At 42.7% G+C, this 21,054-nt stretch overlaps 1 protein-coding gene across 11 annotated transcripts in view; it reads right to left on the bottom strand.

Moving 5' to 3' along the window:
* celf6 (CUGBP Elav-like family member 6) overlaps window positions 1-21,054 on the bottom strand; it is a gene marked incomplete at both ends in the record, with an annotated part of 120,494 nt that overhangs the window by 24,820 nt on the left and 74,620 nt on the right. For all 11 annotated transcript variants that reach the window (XM_083900736.1, XM_083900738.1, XM_083900733.1 and 8 more), the window contains one exon: window positions 9,744-9,792. In XM_083900736.1, coding sequence (XP_083756862.1) covers window positions 9,744-9,792 — 49 coding nt within the window. The remainder of the gene's footprint in view (window positions 1-9,743; window positions 9,793-21,054) is intronic.

The raw sequence follows: 21,054 nt of genomic DNA, 5'->3' as shown, positions 1-21,054 counted from the left end.
CAAGAGTTAGCTGGAGTGAAATGTGCAGAGTTGCTCTTCATTAAGTTTGAAGGGCAGCTCTATCTACACCACTATCTCCACCACTGCTTCCTGTCGGAGCTGCTTCCTCAGCATCAGATGGGGGGCACTCAGGCTCAGATATATGGGCTCCATACCATTACTTTTTTGGCAAGTCAGAAAGCCAGATTTTTCCAATTAATCTTCCTGGTGGCCTCGCACAAGACGGAGTATTCATCTCCTTAACATCTTTTACATTATGCATTCCCTATTCTGCACTGTTGTGGAATGAAATGGCTACGAGCAAGAACTCATCGTCAGAATGATGGAAAGTGGCAAAAAAGAGGAGGAAGATTTCATTGGAAATGACACTGTTGATCTTTAGTGTGAGTCATTTGACTAGTCAGGAGCGGGTGAGGAGCAGAGAGGAGGGGAGGGGCAAGAGCATCACCTGCGCCTCGACAGATGTGACGCCTCCTGTACCTGCCAGGCCCCATTAGACGCAGTTGTTCTAAAAATAAAGCACTAGGGCTTCCTTTTTTGCAGTGGGGACATGGAATCCTGTTCCATGTCCTGTGAAGTTCAAATAGGACACGTGCCCGCTACTCACTTGGCCACATAAATGAGCACCTGCATAATCAATAAGGCCACGCTGTCTGGTCTCTACTGCTGGTGCTGTAGCCGCGGTGTCATTTCATGTTCCTGTTGTGACACCTCACACAGCAGTACTTCTTAAACCCACCAGCTGAGCCCAATGCTACTGCTCATTATCCCTCCTCCTCCTTTGGAGCTTCGGGTTGAATGTGAGTGAGAACCACGAGGAGATCGCCACGGAGTCGACTGGGATTTAGCTAAGGCTGACAGGAGGACAGATATCAAGCTGGATATTGGACATCAGTGGATGAGTTGAGTAGCTATAAAGTCAGCCCTGAACAGGTGTTGTAAGAGAAACGAGGCTGACCCCTGTGTGTGCCAGCAGAGGTGAAACTGGCAGCAGCCAATACAGCATGTGAGTGTTCCATAATGGCCCCCCTCCATCTTTCAGGGTTTTTTTTTTTTGGTTTTTTTTGACCAAGGTGTCACTGTTGCACCTTAAATGTCCAGAGTGCACTTTTACAGGCTTCCTGCAGTGTGTTAATGTTTTGGGACAAAAGTCTCATCTCGGTCCTGGCCCGAGGAGATCTAATGGCGGCTTTACAAGGCTAATTAACAAGCCATGAGTGAGGTAATGAACTTTTCAAATGTGCTGGCAAATGCAAAAATAAATTACACCCCAGTGAAGGAATTAAAAGGAAGTGTGAGTGTACTTCCAAGCCTTCCTTTGGGAAAGCCACAGTGAGAAAATGAATTTGGAGCTGATATCTTTTCATTGCCTGACCTAAGAGTGTCTCAGTTGGCCAACTGCAAGCCCTGGCCAGAGTATAGATTGCTATTAATTAGTCCACTTTGCACCTGTCTCCAAAGTAGCTCTTATTGGATTTTGCAAGTTCCCGCTCATCTCCTATGGCCACTTGCTAGCATTAAATTGGCATTTTACGAATATTAATAAATATCTTGTAATGCACCCACTGTACAAGATGACTCCACGACTCCAAAGAGCTATCCATTAAAAGTGGGAAGTGGAGGGAAAAAAAAAGAATGGTTCCTTCTTGTGTATTCATGCATTTGCATTTAGAGGGGGCAGGGTCTTCCTATAGAAATGACTGAGAATACAGAGGTTTGACAGATCTTATTGAGCAGACTGTTGGATGTGTGTATTCAAGAATCTGTGTGTGCCTCTTTCCTTGATCTCTGCTATTTTAGATTGTCTAAATTGGTTTTGGTTCACGTCAGTGCATCGGACAACACATTAAAGACACAAAGTTTTGGAGCGGGGTTTGGCCCATACACTCTCACTTCCTCCCACGGACACACCGTCATTATACTCGTTCTGTGGGGAAACAAAAAACTCGTCGTTTTTTGTTTCCCCACAGTGTTTTCATCTCCTGCCTGAAGGTGGGAGCAATCAAGTGGAAAATGGTTCCATGTCAGTCTCTAGCCATGTCCAAACTGAGGTGGCATGTGGACAGCCCCATTTTATAAATGCAAATAAAAAAGGAGATCAAAAAAAGTTATCAAAACACTACTGACATCTGACAATTGCTTGTCTCAGGAAGCCTTTTCATTTCAGTGCCCGGTATATTAAAAATTAATGGATTTTGCACAGACGCCATATGCTGTCAAGTTTGATGCATCTCTCCCTGGAATAAAGTGGTACTTGTGTTTCAGGCTGCAGTATATGCATATATAGTGCACTTTTCCTGCAGTTCTCTCTTTTTGTCTATCTATAACTGCCTCTGTAACTTTCGCTTTATCCCTCATAGTCACCACTCACCCTGCTGTTTCTCTCCAGGCATGGAATTAGTTGCTGTGAAGTCTACTTTTACTTTTGTTTTCCAATAATGGGAATATTCTCTTTCAACTATTACTCCTATGCACCTGCATCGGGGTAAATATTCCCCCTTTTTTTTTTTTTCCTTTTTACTTAGGTATTTTTCCTTGATTCTATTACTTTGTGCCACTGGCAGTAGTCAGGGAAGCTTGGTAGTAATAGTAAGTGTTCAGAAAGCATGGACAGCTGCATCCAACGATAAAAGATGCCTGCTAGGCCACTGGGTGCATTTCAAATGCAGAGTTATGTTCCAGGCAGCACAACAGAGAAGTTGTGCGTCTCATTAGAAAAAACCTGACATTGGGGCACTGGTGCCTGGGAGACGCCGCAGACTAGCTGTACAAAATGTTGTGAATAGCTGTATATTATTCAGTTAGACTCTTTATTTTTCATCTACTTTCCCATTGGAAAATATACTAGATGATGAAGGGTACATGACTGGAATCAAAAGGTGCTATCTGCTTTTATGCTTAGCTTTTCAGATATAGACCATTGGACATTTACATGTGATAAAATATCCAGGAAAAAAAACATGTTTTGGACACAATTATCCATCCATCCATCCATCTTCTACAGCTTTATCCTCCACATGAGGGTCGCGGGGGGTGCTGTGCCAATCTCAGCTGACATAGGGCGATAGGTGGGGTACACCCTGGACAGATTGCCAGTCCATCGCAGGGCCACATATAGAGACACACAACCATCCCCATTGTATTATATTGTTTTTTCTATCTGTAACTAATAGTACTGTAACCACAACACAACAGGAGAAAACTAGCTAACAGATTAACAACACTGTCACGACTAAAACTAAATGATTTGACTGAACAAATGCAATGCAATGAATGATAAGAATGACAGGAAAGTGCCCACATTAAGTACATGAAGAATGATATATGGCTCTCAAAATAGAGAAGGGGAGAACATGTAGAAAATGTAACTTATTTATCTCCAAAGAACTTTCTGATTCAGCATTTAATTATACAGACGCTGTCTCACATTGTGCCAACTATGGGTCACCATCAGAAATATGGCTACCATCATTCCTTGCAGCATGGGAACTGGTCCAAAGATAGGATACCCATATGGTTGATGCCTTCAGCCGACACAGTATTTCAAAAGTAATGTTGAAGATGTACGTAACATCATTTGTGCTGCTATTAACAAAGTCAGTGGATAGATGAATGGAGGTTCCCGAATTGAATTGTCAGCAGTGTAATCAGGAAAGTAACTCCTGTATCTCCTGATGCACATTACAGATACAATAGGGAGGTAGGGAGGAAATTTACTAAGATTCTGAATTGTTTCCATGTTACCAATGTATAAAATAATAATGTAGGCATTAATATAACCAGAGGTGGACAGAGTACACAGCTTCATTACTTGAGTAAAAGTACAGATGCCCCTTGCAAAATTTTACTCAAGCACAAGTAAAAGTACTACAGTCAGATATCTACTTAAGTAAAAGTTTTTTTAAAAGTACTTGAGTTATCAAGAGTACAAGAGTACATTTTCTAAATATTGCAAGGGACCGCTGAAAAATTGGTGCATGTGGCTTCGATGACTCGAACGTAACCGAGAATGTAAAAAGCTGCATTATCGCAGCTAGCCAATCATTTTGTGCATTTTTCTGTAGCTAGGAAGTTTATTTCAATGTCAGTACCTTGACATGCTTCGGCAAGCTGGAAGATTATTTTTTGTAGGCGGTGATGAAGTTTTGTTTCGGTAAACACAGCAAACACTCGAAGCGAACAATATCATTAAATTGTTCAGAAAATGTAAATAGTCTGGCGAGGTGGGACCTGCTGCGTCTTCATCCATGGTTTGGTCCATGGTTTCATCTCTCAACTAAATCTGACCATGGAGTACAAGAAGTAACGGGTACTCACAGTTATGGATAGAAATGTAGTGGAGTAAAGAGTACAATATTTGTCTCTCAAATGTACTTGAGTAAAGTCATGAGTACTCCCCAAAAATGATACTCGAGTAAAGTACAGATCCCTCTAAATTGTACTGTACTGTACTCAAGTAAATGTACTCTGTTACTGTCCGGCTCTGAATATAACTTTTTTCTTAGGAGCAAAAAAACACTCAAACACTGAGCTTCCTTGTTCAGTGCAGCAAGTCAATGTTCTTTCTGATTTCTGATGTAATTTTAGAACACTGAAATATTCAAACTTAATGTATAATTTGGTGTTAATATGCAAAGCTGGAGTGCAGTGTTGAGGTTAATGTAGCGAGTGTAAAAATAACATAGTGAGATCATTGTAAAGCAAGAGGCATGATGTGTATTTCTGTAAAGCTGTTTTTCTCAACCCCCACAACTGTTATTCACCTAACTCGTGTTTTGTTCCTGTCCAGCTAACAGTAAGTAATTAGACCTCGTCCCTGTTAAGAATGTTGCGCAATCTCACTACTTTCTACTGCTGGTCCCAATCTGATGCAAGTGGATTATTCTATGCAGTATAGTGAGTTAGTAAATGAAATCACCAGAAGAGAACAAACATTCATGTTGTCAGTGCATCAGGGACAATGAAAGAATACAGTCTTTGTGTAAATGCATTACTCGTATCTCCAGAGCCATCACATCCATTTACTCAAGGGAAAGTGATGGGAGCTGTAAATCATTTGATATGCATCAAAAACACAGACACAACTGAGGAAACGTGTGGAGATATTTCCTGTTGCTGTCTCTGTCCAAAATGTTTTGGGTTTTCGGGGCAAAAATTAAATTAGTGCAAGTTTATATGCTGCATTTGTAAGTGTTAGAAAGCCTTGTATTCTTTTGTCTGGCCATGTGTCTCCAGTCTTGGTGTATTTCTCATCACACATGTATCAACCACTGCCAGGGTTCCTCTTGACTATTCAGAGCATTGCATGACCGTGTCCAGAGGCACAGAGGGATCTTTTGGCTTAATTTACATGTAAAGTGGAGCGTGCTCCTCTGTGGGTGTGAGGTGCCTCCAGACAGTCCCTCCCCCTGTGGCCTGCCAGACTGAACCAGCCAGCAGCATTCACTCTTCCCTACCTGCTGGGGTGGGGCATGACAGCACAGTGCACGACATTATAAGGTCCTGTCAATCTCTCCACTGCCTGCCTGGGGTCAACCTTCTGAAGAGCAGCAGGTTGGCAAGGACAAACACGGCCCATTCACAATGACTCCCCTCAGCCAGACAGACAAAAGGCACGGACAAGATATTAAAAAGACTCACACCGGGCTGCTGACTTTCAAATGCAAGGACTGCAATGCTACTGGCACTGTATGAGAATCCAAAAAAAATAAAAAAATAAAAATGGAGAGGATAATAAACAAGTGGACTATGAATAATGTGGACAAATGCACTGTGAGTGACACTTTGGGAAATAGTCGAAGTTGATGGCGGTTGCTGGGCATTTCAAGAAAGTGCTGAAACCATCTTATCAGAGTTAATAAAGGGAGATGGTGTTGTGGGCTCACCCATCATCTCTGTTCTCATCAGTGTGGTCTCCAGTCTCACAGCAGTCACTAGAAGAGTGGGACCTGGCTCCAAGATTGTGTTTAGATAATGCCCATCTCCAATCATAGATAATCTGGCCCCATCTTTTCTTCACAGACACAGTGGCAGACAAGGTCAGGGGTAAAGTAAAAAAAAAAAAAAAATCCTGGCGAGGCTAGGAGGAGATAGGAATGGGGCGGCTCTGAGGTGATTTACTGCTGAGATTCACTCAGCTGCCTCCATCACCCTCCGTTAACTTTCTCATCCTGTCGTCTCTTCCACTCTTGCTCTTTTTTGTATCTCTCACACTTTCATTCCTCCTCGGACCTTCCACTGAATCCCCACTCTTTCTCTATCACTCGCTTCATCTCTCCTTTTGCACTGCAGTACCAAGGAGACAAATAAGGGGGGAAAGGAACAAAGGATGGAAGGAGGAGGTGTCTTTTTTTTCCTCATTTGTGGACTTTTTTTGGGGGGGTTTAATCAAACTATTAAAGTAAATATACTTTAGTATCATGTCTACGCCATTGGCTGTATTAAAAAGGATGTTGTTACAAGATAAACTCCCATTTTTGAGATTGGCACCATGAGCTTGACTTCACCTGTTACTGGGCACCTCCACTCAAACTTGGAGTTCTTGAGGCCGACTCCACAACATGCCCCTGTTTTTCATAATCTGCTCGTAAATTTAATCTGTTTCTTTTTATTCGTCTTTTGCTTAACTGTGCAAATGTGAGTGTTTTGTGTTTGCTGCTGCCTGTCTTGGCCAGGACTCCCTTGAAAAAGAGGTTCTTAATCTCTTTCTTAATGGGATTTATATAAAGGTTAAGTAAAAATAAAAATATGTTCCATGCGTTGCCATCTATTCTCCTGTCAACGGTGGAAATCATTTAGAAAATAGACATCATGTGCCATTGGAGAGGACCTGAAACTATCAATTGAGACATTACCTCCTCAGGAAAATGTTTACTGACTATAAATCAAGGGAAAAAGGCTCATAGTCCTTTAGACTTTCATTCAAACTGAGTTCTTTTTAGAACCAACTGAGTCGCCCCTGGTGGCCGACTGCCAGATCCTGAGTTTAACTTTTAAAACTTGAAGACTACACATCCATTTTTATATACAGACTGCTGTCTGCTCCTGCACTGACCTCGGGGCAGTGATGAGCCCATGACTCGTTTTGTCTAAGTCATGGTTTGATGGAATTGGGCAGAAAAATGGTGTTCAGCACATCAGATAAATGCAGACTTTACAGGGAGGATGTTGACTGAATTCAAGGAACACAAAAAGTATATTTAAAGACTGTGGAGCTCTCTGCCTATACTCTATATTTTTTTTCTAAATAATCCGAGGAAATAAATTAAATAAAACATGAGTCTTGTAGTAGACCACCAGAGAATCAGCTCTGTGATACACAACGGCCACTGAGTTCCAGGATTGTGCGGCGCCAGGCCTCCTTAGTCATTTGCTGAGCTCTGGTTTTAGTTTTTCTCCTGACACTCGTATATCCCCAGGGGAGAGGATGTCTCTAAGGTACAGTGAACAAAGGAAGGGCTACTGGAGTCTCATAGTGGAGTAATGGGCCCTAATGCCTTCGCAGGCACATAATTGAGACCCCAGCACAAGTTCCTATGACAGATAATTGCTGATGTCTCGGTAGTGATAAATGCGGAGGTGCAAATGTCCCAGTTCAACTCCAGGTTTGACAATCTAGAGGCCCCACTGGGATTGGTGCACCTGACTGGTCTGCATCCTTCCTCAGATGAATCCGCTGGAAACGTTCTCTCCTTTATTCAGTCCTCCCTCGGCTGTGTATTTTCCCTTAACCACAGGCCTTCATAGTAAATCTCATTTCATTGTCAGCTGCGACTGTGGTTTACTTCCCTGGCCTGTCTACTGACTTCCTGTTGCCATTAACGCTCAATATCTCTGTTGGGGCCTGTCTGCTTGGTCTTATTTCATTCTGTGCTGTGTCCCATCCTGTCCTCCCATATAGAAAGTTCATCTGACAGACAAGCAGGGACGGTGCCAGCTTAAGAGGCCTCTGTATTTCATTCACACTGCCTGTCCATCGTCCTTCTCTTTTTGCTGAAAAGGGGGTAGTAATTGATATTGGGACCCATCCATCCTCCTCTCTTAAGCCCAGAGATCCAATTTATCTTGGTGAGAATGTCGATTGGCTTTTGCCCAGGCCTTGTTGGTCAGACTTTGCCTGTTTTCAGATGGCCGTTAATTAAAGTACTGCCATGACAAAAACAAGATCTACATTGGGGCGTGTGTGGCACTAGAAATGGGCCATCTGATTCACACTTGATAACATAAATCAGCAAAGTGGCTCGGTCTCATCTGACCTAGGGAGTCTAAATCACCACTTTGAAATGCAAGCATAGGACAGACACAGACTGGTCCAATTATATCAAATTCCAACCATGTAAATCTTTAACTGGCTTAATCTGCATTAACCTCCGTGATGTTAGGCACAAATGGCTTCTGAATGATGTAGTCAATCACCATGCCAGTCAGGCTAAAGATGGAGGGAGGAGGCGATACTGGAGAATCCGCACTAAACAGACAATTTTAGGCCTTACTCACTCAACAATCCTTTTTTCTTTGTTGTTTTGAAAATGTTTTCCGTAAACATGGCGTCATTTCACACAAAACCCTCCAAAATGACTCTACATTATGCCAGGCCTGTATGTGGTGCAGTAACGCTGATACGCTAAAACCGGAGAAGAAGAGTATACATTACAATGTATACGATCAGAGAAAAATTGACAGAATGAACCAAGCCAGGATAACTAAGGAAATAAAATAAAAAAACAAACAATCTCCAAACACAAGAAGAGGAGGACGACGACAACAACGAAGATGAGGGACAGGGAATATAAGCGCAGAGTGGGGGGATTATGACATAATTGTTTTCCTAGAGTAGCTTATTGGTTGTCTACATGAAAATGCAAGGGTGACTTTTTGAGATTTTGCCATTCTGAGACCCAATTTCAAAGAATAGTGTTTCAGGGCTCCCAAATTGCCGCTTCTGTGTGGTGGAAACACCGATACGATTCAGATTCACCCAGACTCCACCTTAATCTCATGCCTATAGCAATGAACGATCTCACTTACTTTGTAACGCTTTGAAGTTTCCTCAGACAGAAAGTCTTAACGCCAAACACTGACTCACACCTAACTGTTTTTTAATTTTCAGATGTGTACCTTACTATATGTAATGTCATCCAAGTGTTGTCATATGGCGGTGAAATAAATGAAGCTGAGACATAGATTGGTGGCGAAAGCCAGATTGGTTGCCGTTCAAGTACGTAGATTTCTAGACAAAAACAAATACAGTGCAAAACGCATTGCACTGTCAAGTTCCATAAATCATGTTACACTTTGGGAGACTAGAACTGTCTTTCTCCTGTCTTCTTTTTTGTGTCTTTCCTTCACTTAGAGAATAATACAGTGATACATTAAGTCAAATTGACATTATTTCTATTTGTGTTTGTGCCAATTTGTGTGTGTGTGTGTGTGAGAGAGAGAATGTGTGAGATCCTTCCACGTTCTTGTCCATCCTCTATCTCTTTCTTTCCATGTCTCTGTCTTGTCTTTGAACTGCTCTCAGTGACTGTGAACCTGAGACAGCCCCTCTGCTGGCACAGATGGGAAGTCAATAGAAGCAAGTGACCTATATTACAGGCAACTCTAGTAACTCCCAGTGTGTCTCCAGTGAGAGCAGAATATTAAGGATTGTATGTGTGCTATTCCAGCGTATTTCTGTTTTTGGGTGTGTGTGTGTGTTTTTAAGGTGGGTGCATAACAGAGACCAGGAGAAGGTTAATTACCTCCTCGTCCTTCGCTGTCAGCCGGCTTCACCTGGATGGGCCGGTTCATCTGGAGAGAGAGAGAGAGATGGAGAGAAGTAGCACAGAGAAAAGGGAAAACAGAAGGGAAATCCCTGGTTAGTACGCAACCAGAGGAGCAACTGCTGCAATGGGTAAAAAGTTGGAAGAGCGACAGTAAAATGTGGCAGTGTTCCTAGCGAGTTTTTACCCAGCTCTGTGGACAAAACACAAAAATCAAACGGTGACAGTGCTGTGAAAAAGAAAAATATGTGCAGTTCTGTATGCCAAAGTGTTTAATTAAGCCAGGGCACTGACTCTTGAGATGCCTGAATTCCCCTCACAGTTCAGCAGAATTAGCACTTTTCAATGACAGTGCCACACTGGGTGTCAGATGGCACGTGGAGATTAATGCCATTACATCAGCCACTCCCAGCCCCACAGGGCAAGGTCCTTTCTGGCTGGCCCTTGCTCTTCCTGTTCCCTCCTGGCTCCAGACTCCCAGTCTTCTCATCCCTGACCCACAGCAATCCCTCTTTCTGTGCCTCCATCCCTTCCTCCTCTCTACCCAGAAGCCCTTTGTAAACTTGCGATGCATATCACTCTTTTATGGTCAGCCAACCCCACCCTGCACTCTCCTCCTCCTCCTCCTCCGTCACCAAACAGCGTATGGCTGCGAAACAGCTCATGAAAGGTTAACAGTAGGGAATCGATAAACAACCTTTGAAGATCCATTTCGTTGTGAGGTGAAGGCAAAAGGACACCATAAAACAACCCTTTTAAAAACTGCCTGCCGTGAATAAAACTCCCCTGGTGCTTTTTGTTCCCCTGACTATGGTTTCTTCTTATTTTTACTTGCTCCCTGGTGTTTGACAACGACAACAGAGAAACACTCAATATCGTTCCTTAATCTGGAAACAAGAATAATATCTCCTCTTGCCTTCGGTGGGTTTTACCCTTGAAGACCCTCACCCTTGAGGCAACCACATTGGTCATATCTGGCATTGTGTTGTTCAGTTGGTAGCGGGCTTAGCTTTCTAACTAGGCCACACCAAACAGCTCCGTGTGAGAGCCAGTGAATGGCACATGGTGCTGCCCCCTCAAATCAGTCAGTATTGGGCGCTTGACAGCCGTTGACATTCGCATGAGCAGTGGCTAAATATAGAGCAACGAGAGGTGGACATGTATAGACAAGCATATACATGGTGATACATCGGGGATGTTAAGGACTTGGCCGAGCCAATTGCTTTCACACTGAAGTGGCTAGAGGTGATGTGACACACACACACAGATTCAGGGGTATATAGCACACATGCAAATATACCATACACCCATCTCATCTTAAACCATGTCGCATTACTTTGAATATATCCACATTACCAGGCACCTTGTTCAATTTGGATCCACTTCTTATTCAGTGCAGATCAAATTGATGATGGTTCACATTCATAACAACAAGTGTCTTGCAATCTAGCTTTCATACAGTATAAGCACCCGTGTGCACACATTCTCCACTGCTCCGGTACGTGTACATGACAACAAAGCTCAGTGCATACATAACGTAAAAAAATAAGATGCATAAATTACAATAATATGACTTCCCTGCCTCATGTCGCCGCCACTTTAAAGGCATACGGTGTTTTCATTCTAGGTCCACATGAAAATCATGATGGGATTGTGTGTGTGTCCACAGAGCCCAGAGAAAAATCTGGTTTTAGTCACAGCAACAGAAAACAAACAAATGTAACTTTATATTCCTCGACTGTTGTTATAGGAGGCGTGGGCAACAGTCATGGCTTTCAGACGGTGAGAACAAGAGACAAAAAACATACTGTCAAGTAACATGTTTGTATACAAATGTTGTTTTATATTATAATGCTGCCTTACTAGAATGGGCATCCTCCTGCCTGTGGGGAAAAAACAAAGGTCATATACGCTTTATACTTTCCCTAGCTGCCGGTTGTCTGATGACATGAAGCATCAGTGGGAGACGCACTGACTTGCTGACGCACTGCTAGTCACCCTGAATAAACATTTCATGTTTCCTTCAGCTGTTATATTTCAGTAAATGGTTAGAGGTGACTAGTTTCTTTCAAACCAAAACAGGAAATTTCCTCATGGTCTCAAGGGGGAGTGGGAGTCCAGATGTTTCAGCTAAAGCCTCTAAAGCAGCTCAGACTGGCTCACCGAGGCTCTGGTGGTATGTGGTGAATGTAGAATCGTGTCAAATTGTATTTTGGCGTCGATCTAGAACTATAGCATGAACCTTAGAATTATTATTAATATTATTATTCCATCTTTTTTAAGGCTTTAACACCATCGCTGGGTTACAGCCTTCTATGTTGTATTGAATATGTTTATATGCGAGTCTAAGCTAAAGTTCAGCTGAATCCTTAATGTAAGTCAGTGTGTGGTGGGGAGAATTCAGGTCAGTTCGAGCATTGTAAGCAGTAAGTTAAGGTGTGTGTGTGTGTGTAGTCGCAGCAGCAGCTCATGTAGGGTAGGGTAGTCCCAAGATCCCTGCCCAGTGATCACTCAGCTTCCAGGTCTTAAACGCCAGTGATTGGTCAGGAGGCTTCATTAGTAGCCCATGAGCCGCACTACAGCAGCAAGAGTCAGTAGACAACCCAAAAGTATACTTGGGGTTGCTAGGCAACCAAATAGAGCTGACCGGCAGGCAGACAAGGCAAGCTGGCTGTTGGTCTGTGGGCTGTTCGCCAACCAATTGGCACTCACTTCTTTCTTCTTCCTTTTTTTCTTTACTTGGCCCAAGGAGGTCATATTGAGCGAGTGGGGAGAAAAAAAAAAAAAAAGATTTCTTAACTCCCACCTTCCAGCATGTCCCACTTTCAAGTCCCTTTTTGGTGACTCTCTGACAATGAGTTTTCAGAGCAAGACTGATGCAACTTTTTCTCCATCTTCGTGCCAAATGGTTTGCTCAGTTACTAGTTCAGCTTGATGCCAGACAAAGGAGCTGGGAGTAACCCCACCTTTAAATGTGTCAGTAGTTAAAATGCCTGACACGACTGATATTTATCTACTGTATATCTGTCTATGCTGCATATTTTCTTAAGCAAGCCAAGGGAATGTTTTTAGCTCAGAAGTTTATTGTACTGTAGTCCGACGTTGACTTTCATTAACTCCTATTTCTCTCTCGCACACACACACACACACACACACACACACACACACACACACACACACACACACACACACACACACACACACACACACACACACACACACACACGTACGTACACACAGAGAGGCACAAAAAGTCTTGAGGCTCAATAACAGCAGGTGGCTTAGGTGACATTTTAATCCCTTATTACTGAGTGCAGGATTAGCCAACAGATCAAGACAGAGTTAATTATATGAATTCATCAGAGGTTGGGCGAAAGAGGCAGCTTCCACTGCAGAGCCACTTTCCCCTTGGGCCAGGACCCACCCACCTGCCACCAACACATCACCCTCCCGTTGCGAGCAGGAGTGCAAGCACACACTGAGGACGAGGACAAGTTGACACCCCGTGTGTCTGACAGGCTCTATACTTCCTTATTAGCATTGTAAGCTAAGATAAAACATACAGTGGGGCCTCCAGAGACGCAGTAAGACAAATGACATCGCCCACCTTCCCACTGGGCCTCGCAAAATGAACTGCTGAGACGCTGGAGGGGACGACTACAGGCTTTTTCATCCTGTAGACATGTGGCTGCCGATGCTGAAAGGAGTTCAACCCCTACCCCCGCGCCCACCCCCGTCTTGCTTTATCTTTGTCTCTCTCTGCCCCTTTGGCCTCCAAAACCAATATGCTTCCCACCACAGCCCCTTAATGGGTTGATCAATGCTGACAAATAGGCAGCTCATGCTGTCTTGCCCAGGCTCTCTCAGCTCTGTGCCTGTGTGCTGTTGCACTTAGAGAGGCCATCTCTCTTTCTCCTGACTGTCCCCCTTTTCTGTCTTTCTTGTATCTTTCACTGACTTTCTCCCTCTCTATATTTCCCCCTGCTTCATGCTCTACTTCCTTTATGTCCATACATTCATTTTTTTTCTCTTTGTTCTAATCTCCAGGGTCAAATCTATATATTTTTTATTCTGTTATGATGAATAAAAGTCAGCTGAAGGCACGGACGAGTGGACAACCAACAGTGTGGAAGAGAGGAACTTGCTTACAATTTCCAATAAAAAGACGGTGTGCAACTTTAGCATATGGAGGTGTGTGTTTGCGTGTGCGTGTGCGTGTGCGTGTGCGTGCATTCAAGTTAGTCTGTCCTTCTGCTGGTGTGTCTGATTGATATAATGCAGTGGAGGGGAAGAAAGACAAGGATGCGGCTGGCCTTTGACCGTGTTTGACCTTGCTTTGTGAATATCACTGCTTTCATATCTAGCGGGGAGAAATGCTATATCCCTCAGACTGAATACAGAAAAAAAATGTATTCAAAATGTATTCAGTTAAAACCACAACAAAAGGGGGCGAGCACTGATACTCTCCCCCTCGTCACTTTCGCACCATTTAGTCTGCAGAAGCTGTCTGGATCATTTGTGCACCGGACAGAACTAAAAACAGAGTCACGGATAATTCTGAAGTCGTCTGAGTAGGTTTTTAGTAATGTGAGCGCTGGGGTAAACCCACAAAAAAGCCCTTTGGATGCTGCATGTGCAATAAATGTCAAGTCACTCAGCAGGCTAATGGGATATCATATAAAACGAATGGTGTTTATGCAAAGGCTATGTCTTAATTTACATTATTCCCTGGAAGTATCATCATTTGTACATCACGCACAATGAAGACATATCCAGGCGCACCTGCTATTTTTGTTCATCTGCGAGCATCCAGGCTCGATAGTGCAGGGTGAAGTGAGGTATTAATAGGAGGGTTTGGTGATGAATAATTAACTCCTCAGCAAAGTCACATTACTCATCTTGTATATTTTAAACAGCTGTGCCAATCATAGTCGCGCGAGAAAAATATCACTCATAAAAAGAAGGGAAGATCGTGGATCACTTTGTCTACATTAATTTTTTTTTTTTTTTCCCAAAGTGATGCAGACACACATGCACAAACTAGGCACCTATGGCAAATGATCTGACGTCTGGTCATCAGTTTCACCCTGACAATAAAACATGGTTTTATTGTGAAAGAGACAATGATGCGTTTTATAGGGAAATGTGCAGTGTAACTCGGTGCTACAGTGAAACAAGACAATGTCACAGTGTCTTTGCTTGACTATATTCTATTCAGACAGTCGTGTACTTTTGGCTGCATCCGAATGTAAAAACCAAGCTCTAACTTCCAAAACTGGAGCCTTACTCTGTTCAAGTCCCCCAAATAAACATACTGATATGACTTTGGACAATTTTCTGTGTATGTTTGTTTCTAAAGAGCATTGTTTCTGCTCCGCTCTTTTGTGATTGAGGTAAATGTTGCATTTACAGCAGCTTTCAGAAGACCTGTTAAGCTCAGACTTGCAAATGGTGAACTTTCATGTCTTTTCTTTCTGTGCACACTCACAGCTCGCACAGACGACTAAATGTAGAAAGCGACTATAATTTCTCCGCTTTGTCGTGCCTTCATTTCATCCCACACATCTGATACCGTTTAGTTTTCAAGTTTTGATAGGCCATCTTTTGTTTGATGCCTCTCATTATCATTCCTTTTCGCCGTCAGTGAATTCACTGGAGCTTTTGATGCCATTTACAGCCTTTTAAGCACAATTAAAGATATTTAATGCACACTGACTTTTCTTGAAGAGCCAATAAAGACAGACGGAGACAGTGGTACTGGCTGAGACAGGGACCTCTTTTCCAAGGGAGATTCTGACCTTTAGCCATGACTAAACCACAGTAAGTGCCCTCATCTCTGTTATTATCATCAGTGTCTCTGGAGGATTAGAGAGTATTTGACTGTTTCATTGATTCAAATTGGCATTTTTGTCAATACTGACTTTAGAGAGTGAGTATAAGGAGAGTATTCGTCTGTTTCTTTTGTCTGTGTTGTACCAGCCCAACTGCACTGTATTGATAAAACAAATCTATGAAGTTATTTTCTCAATGGTAAGCAAACTCTGATCAAGCACAGCCTGTACTCTACCGGCCCAAATCACTGCCACTGTCACCCTTCCCTCACATCCTCATTCTGAATGAAAGAGAAACAGGAGCAGTGCAGCACTGCCGGGATGAGTTTTTCTCTTAAATTGGTGAACATGTTCACAACACCTTTCCTCCGAGTCCAGCGAGTCAGGAGGGGGTCGAGCCTGCCATGCGTTTCTTGAGGGGATGCGTTAGATTTGGAGTGATCATACTGCCTTTCTCTCTCCCAAAACAAAACAGGAAGGTGGTCTGTGTCTGCCTCACTGTGAGGAGAAGAAGAGGGAGAAGGGGTGCTGACAGCTCGGCTGAGGGTGGCTGGTGGCGAGATGCGACCTATTTTTAGCTCCGAGCCCAAGCTCCTATTTAAAGACTAGGTACTTTGGATCAGTTTGGAAAAAGAAAGGGGCAGCAGCAAAAAGAATAAAAAAAAGATGGTGCAATGCATGCAATTAGCATAGTTTTTCCTGGTATGATACTTTAGTGTCCAAGTTTTGACCTATTTTCCATTTTTCTCTCCTAAATTTTGTGTTACGTCTCTTTTGAATCGAGCAATGATTGCTTGGTCCGTAGGGGCCCAGTTGAACATCAGAACCAATCTTTATCATGCTGGTCCAAATCTCTCTACCCAACCTACATTCATAATAGCCCTACTCTCGCTTCCTCCTTTCTTTTTTTTTACTCCACTGGTGCCCAGCAGGCCTCCTCTTGAGGTGGGACAGTGGCAGACAGCGGCAGAAAATGGATGAGAAATCGAGCCATCAAGCTATCCTCTGCTCCATAAAGCCTCTGTTCTTCCACTCACTGTAGATGGATTGCTGGTGTAGATCACTGCAACCAATGGGCAGCGCATTGAAGAAAGACAGGGGAAGTTGTGGTAGCGGTGCATTGGGTGGAGGGGGGGGGGGGGGCGGGGGTTGACGCTTCGACACAGTGAGACAAGACTAACAAATTAGTCAAAGTGACAGGGTGTTTTATGAGGACTGCTCTTGTGAGGTGACTGCTGCCTGGGCCGTGGAGACCATGCATGGGCCATGTGTGTGTGTGTGTGTGTGTGTGTGTGTGTGTGTGTGTGTGTGTGTGTGTGTGTGTGTGTGTTCGTGTGTTCGCTAGCACACAATTGCGTGTGTGTGCGTGTTTAAAATGGTATGAAGGAAATGGTGGGATAGGAAGACAGCGGAATAGTGTATTAACCCTTTAACTCTGAGCACATCGCAGACGCCGCGTTTGCACACAAGCACACTTTGCATTACCGTGATTACGCAACGGTTTGTGCTATGGGGAAAAATTCCAGCGGTTTCTGAAAGCTAACTTGTGGTTATTATGTGTGTACTTTCACTCGCGCTGTTGCGGGAAAAGCTGGAGAATCGGGGTCTTTGTCGCCAGAGAGGAGAGTCGGAAAAACGACTGTACGACTGTTTTCTTTTTTTGGCCTGTCTTTGGACTTTGAGACGGACTGTTCAAATTCAAAATTTAACTAGAGTGTTTTTTTTTTTTATATAAAATGTTTTTCTTCATTTTAAATTGTTAATACACTATTTTAACATGCAGAAAATTGTGAATAACTGCCAGACTTTGGAAGATATTCTGGAAAGAAAATGGGCAAAAAGCACTTACTCACAGGACGTTCTCTGGTCCTTTTATGGTTAAAGGCGCCATATGTAAGAATGTGGCCAAAAACGGTTACTACACTCAAATTCAAAATACCGATGTCTTTTAGGTTTCGCTTTCTCCGCCATTGTAGCTCAGACGTAACTGGCAACCCGCGGTTGCTCCGCAGCTGAGACTCTACTGACTGCAATGATTCGTAGACGGCGGTAGTTGGCGCCACATGCCAAAACATGATTTTTTAACATAAACACAGTTTGCGGTCTGCAAAATATTTTTTTTAATGCGAATATTTTGGCTGTACTGTTGTTGTTGGTGAGTTCAGTTTGTTATATTAACATTATTCCTGAGTCTCTGTGACTTATTAGGAGGGTTTTATGGCCAGTTGCTTTAGATTTATTACATAATGCACCTTTAAAATAAACAAAACAAAGTCCAGACTGCCATTTTGAGGCGTTTTTAGGTGCTATTGGGTTAATGGGCACATAGGGAAAAAGGTGATTCAGAAAAAAAGTAGACATAGTTGAACATTTGATTTGGGCTCTTTTCATTTTGCATTATTGTCACAGCCTTTATTTACACATTTTGTTGTATTCAGTTTTTGCACATTGACGGGGCTTAATTAATAGGAATGTATGAAGTAGCCTACTTAATTCACCTTCCATGTAGCAGCTTATAATTGGACATGGACATCCCTGCATATCTATGTAACAAGATATTCTCCCACTCTGCTGTCGATTCAAGCCCCGCACCCAAAAAAAACAGGAGTAGGAATTAGCTAGTGCGTCCCTGGGAGGATCTATCACTCCACACAGCCACAGTATAAATGCTTCTGAATCAGGCCAGGAAAACAACTAAAGTGGCTCACAGTATAAAGAGGAATGAGCGAATAATAATAATAATAATAATAATAATAATAAGTGGAATGTAATCACAAAGACCATGCATCTATCAGATTTATGAGTGTTTATCCTGCTCTGCTCCAATCATATAGCCGCTGGCCGGGTCTGCGCTCTGGCCCGTACGCACCACAATACTGATGAGAGGAGTCAGCGGTGAGCAATCGTATAGAGCACAGAGCAAAGGGGACAATGGAGCTTGACTCAGCTCAGCTGTGGGTAATGACAGCATTCGGTATAGTGTGGCTTTGAAGGCCCAGCGTGTACACAAACACACATACAGAAAAAATAAAATAAAATACTGAACTGAAGCTATCTTATGGTACATCAGCATCACTTCATGTCAAAACTGCATGATCAAAACAAATCATCACTCTCGGTATGATCACGGCAAGAACTGACTCTCAACAAACATGACACATATTTGACATAATGTGGGTAGTGTTGAGTTAATGTAGATGTTCATGTGTTTGAGAAAGGGTGTCTCGTATTTTCTTTTTATACATATATCTATGTGTATATATATATATATATATGATATGTGCATATTGCCTTCACATTTAACAGCTAAACAATATCTTCAATGTATATATTTACATATTTTACAGTACAATAATGTATGTGAAAATGGTCAGTGCAATACAAAGTGCAATGTACACACACACACACACACACGTGCTCATGAGTACATGTGTGAAGGGACGACAGATTTACAAACCGGCCCACATTCACACAAATACACACTGGGTCTATAAAAGTAATGGACGACAGAACCATGAAACACACTATCATATTTAAATGGTGTCATAAATTCACACAGCAGACTGAACACAGAAATAAAATAATAATAATACTAATAGGGCAGAAGATGTACTGCTGTAATGAGAAATATAAGTTATTACTAATACAAATGTGTCCGAGCACAAGAGGACATACATACACAATGCACACACACACGCACACACACACATATGCTCGTGCAGAGATGCCTTCAGACACATCGTCGCAGTGACACACATTCACACTCGCACGTGCACGCACAGCCCCCTAAGTGTGTTCCAAGACACTGTTAGCACAGAAGGCTCTTTGTGAAAATGATCACATCAATCGAAGTGATAGATAAAAGACTGGGTAGAAATTGATAAAGTGCCACAATTATTCGGAAGATGAATAGCTGAATTTGCTTTTGAAATTGGACTGGATCTCAGTGCAATGGAACAGAACTCATCATCATCAATGAGCCTGCCATTTGATTGCTTTCTGTCACAACCCAATATCAGCCAGGACAATTGGATCCATCTGCCAAATGGGATCAAATTCGCCGACTCTCACGCAGCATCACAGGTGATGTATAGTGACCATGTATAAAACACATTACGTTGCAATTGCACAATACATCACTGTGTATGTTGTTGTTGGGGTGCTCGGGTATAATGTTTGCCATCACGGCACATGAGTACAATCAATAGGAATTATTTGAGATGCATTAGGGGAACACAAGTAGGACATCCAGGGAAGTGATGGCACCAGTGCGAGAGCAAGGAAGATGAAAAGCGCACACAAAATAAAACTATCAGTTCATCTTATGCGTGAGAGATGATTGTAAAGGTGTAGTATGAATAGCTTGGGATAGATGTGCAGTTCATGGTGGGCTTGAACAACAGGGATCATCATTTTCTTACACTGCACTTGGTTACCGGGATATCTTTACTTTTATTATTGGTATTATTGTTATTATTATTATTATTATTTTAAAGAATAGTTCTAACTCATAAAACCTGCACTATCATATCGCATCATTTATTTAAGCCTATAATTCCCTTGGCTTTTGCAGTTTTACACCTCACAGTGATGCATTGGTTAACACGGTCTGAATATTTGAGCCACATAAAAATGGTAATAGATTAAACCAGGGGAGTGTAAAGGGCTGCAGTGTGTGTGTGTGTGTGTGTGTGTGTGTGTGTGTGTGTGTGTGTGTGTGTGTGTGTGTGTGTGTGTGTGTGTGTGTGTGTGTGTGTGTGTGTGTGTGTGTGTGTGTGTGTGTGTGTGTGTGTGTGTGTGTGTGTGTGTGTGTGTGTGTCTGTGTGTGTGTGTGTGTGTGTCTGTGTGTGTGTGTGTGTGTCTGTGTGTGTGTGTGAGCAGAGCTATCAGTAAAGAAGTATTACTGCAGCTTACACAGGCCTTAGCATACAGAGGCGAGCACCAGGATGCACTGTATCTTCCATGTACACACACACACACACACATACACAGAAAGCAGCAGAAGAGGGACAACACAGCAGGGGGTCACAGAGAAACACACTAAGTAATGTGCTGTGCTGGGAGGAAGGTGACAGGGGTCTGATGATGCACTGCAAATGTGTAAATGGGCCACTATTAAGGGAACGGAAGGCTGAATGATCGGCTGAAACAGCCATGCATCTAAAATTAGCTATTTACCTTTCTGTGTCCTTTTTGTTTTTGTGTGGCATCTAGTACAACAACAACATTTGCATTCAGTAGAAATCACAACATCTGCTTTGGCCTGTAAATCTGTCAGAGAGACACAGACGAGACTGAAATTTTGTCTTTTATTTGATTGATGGTTTCCAATGTTTATGTGCACTTGCATGTATTATGTATTAAGTGTCAAGTCTCCGTAATGTAACGTTTCTTCTATTCCGCTGTGTTATATTCTGTTGTTTTCTATTACGTTCTAGTCTAATGCGTGGTGCGGCTTT

This window comes from Microchirus variegatus (assembly GCF_963457635.1).
Source record: "Microchirus variegatus genome assembly, chromosome: 14".
In the NCBI taxonomy this organism is placed as follows: domain Eukaryota; kingdom Metazoa; phylum Chordata; class Actinopteri; order Pleuronectiformes; family Soleidae; genus Microchirus; species Microchirus variegatus.
The sequence above is the reverse complement of the archived record's forward strand: the minus strand, read 5'-3'. Positions and strand labels throughout refer to the sequence as shown.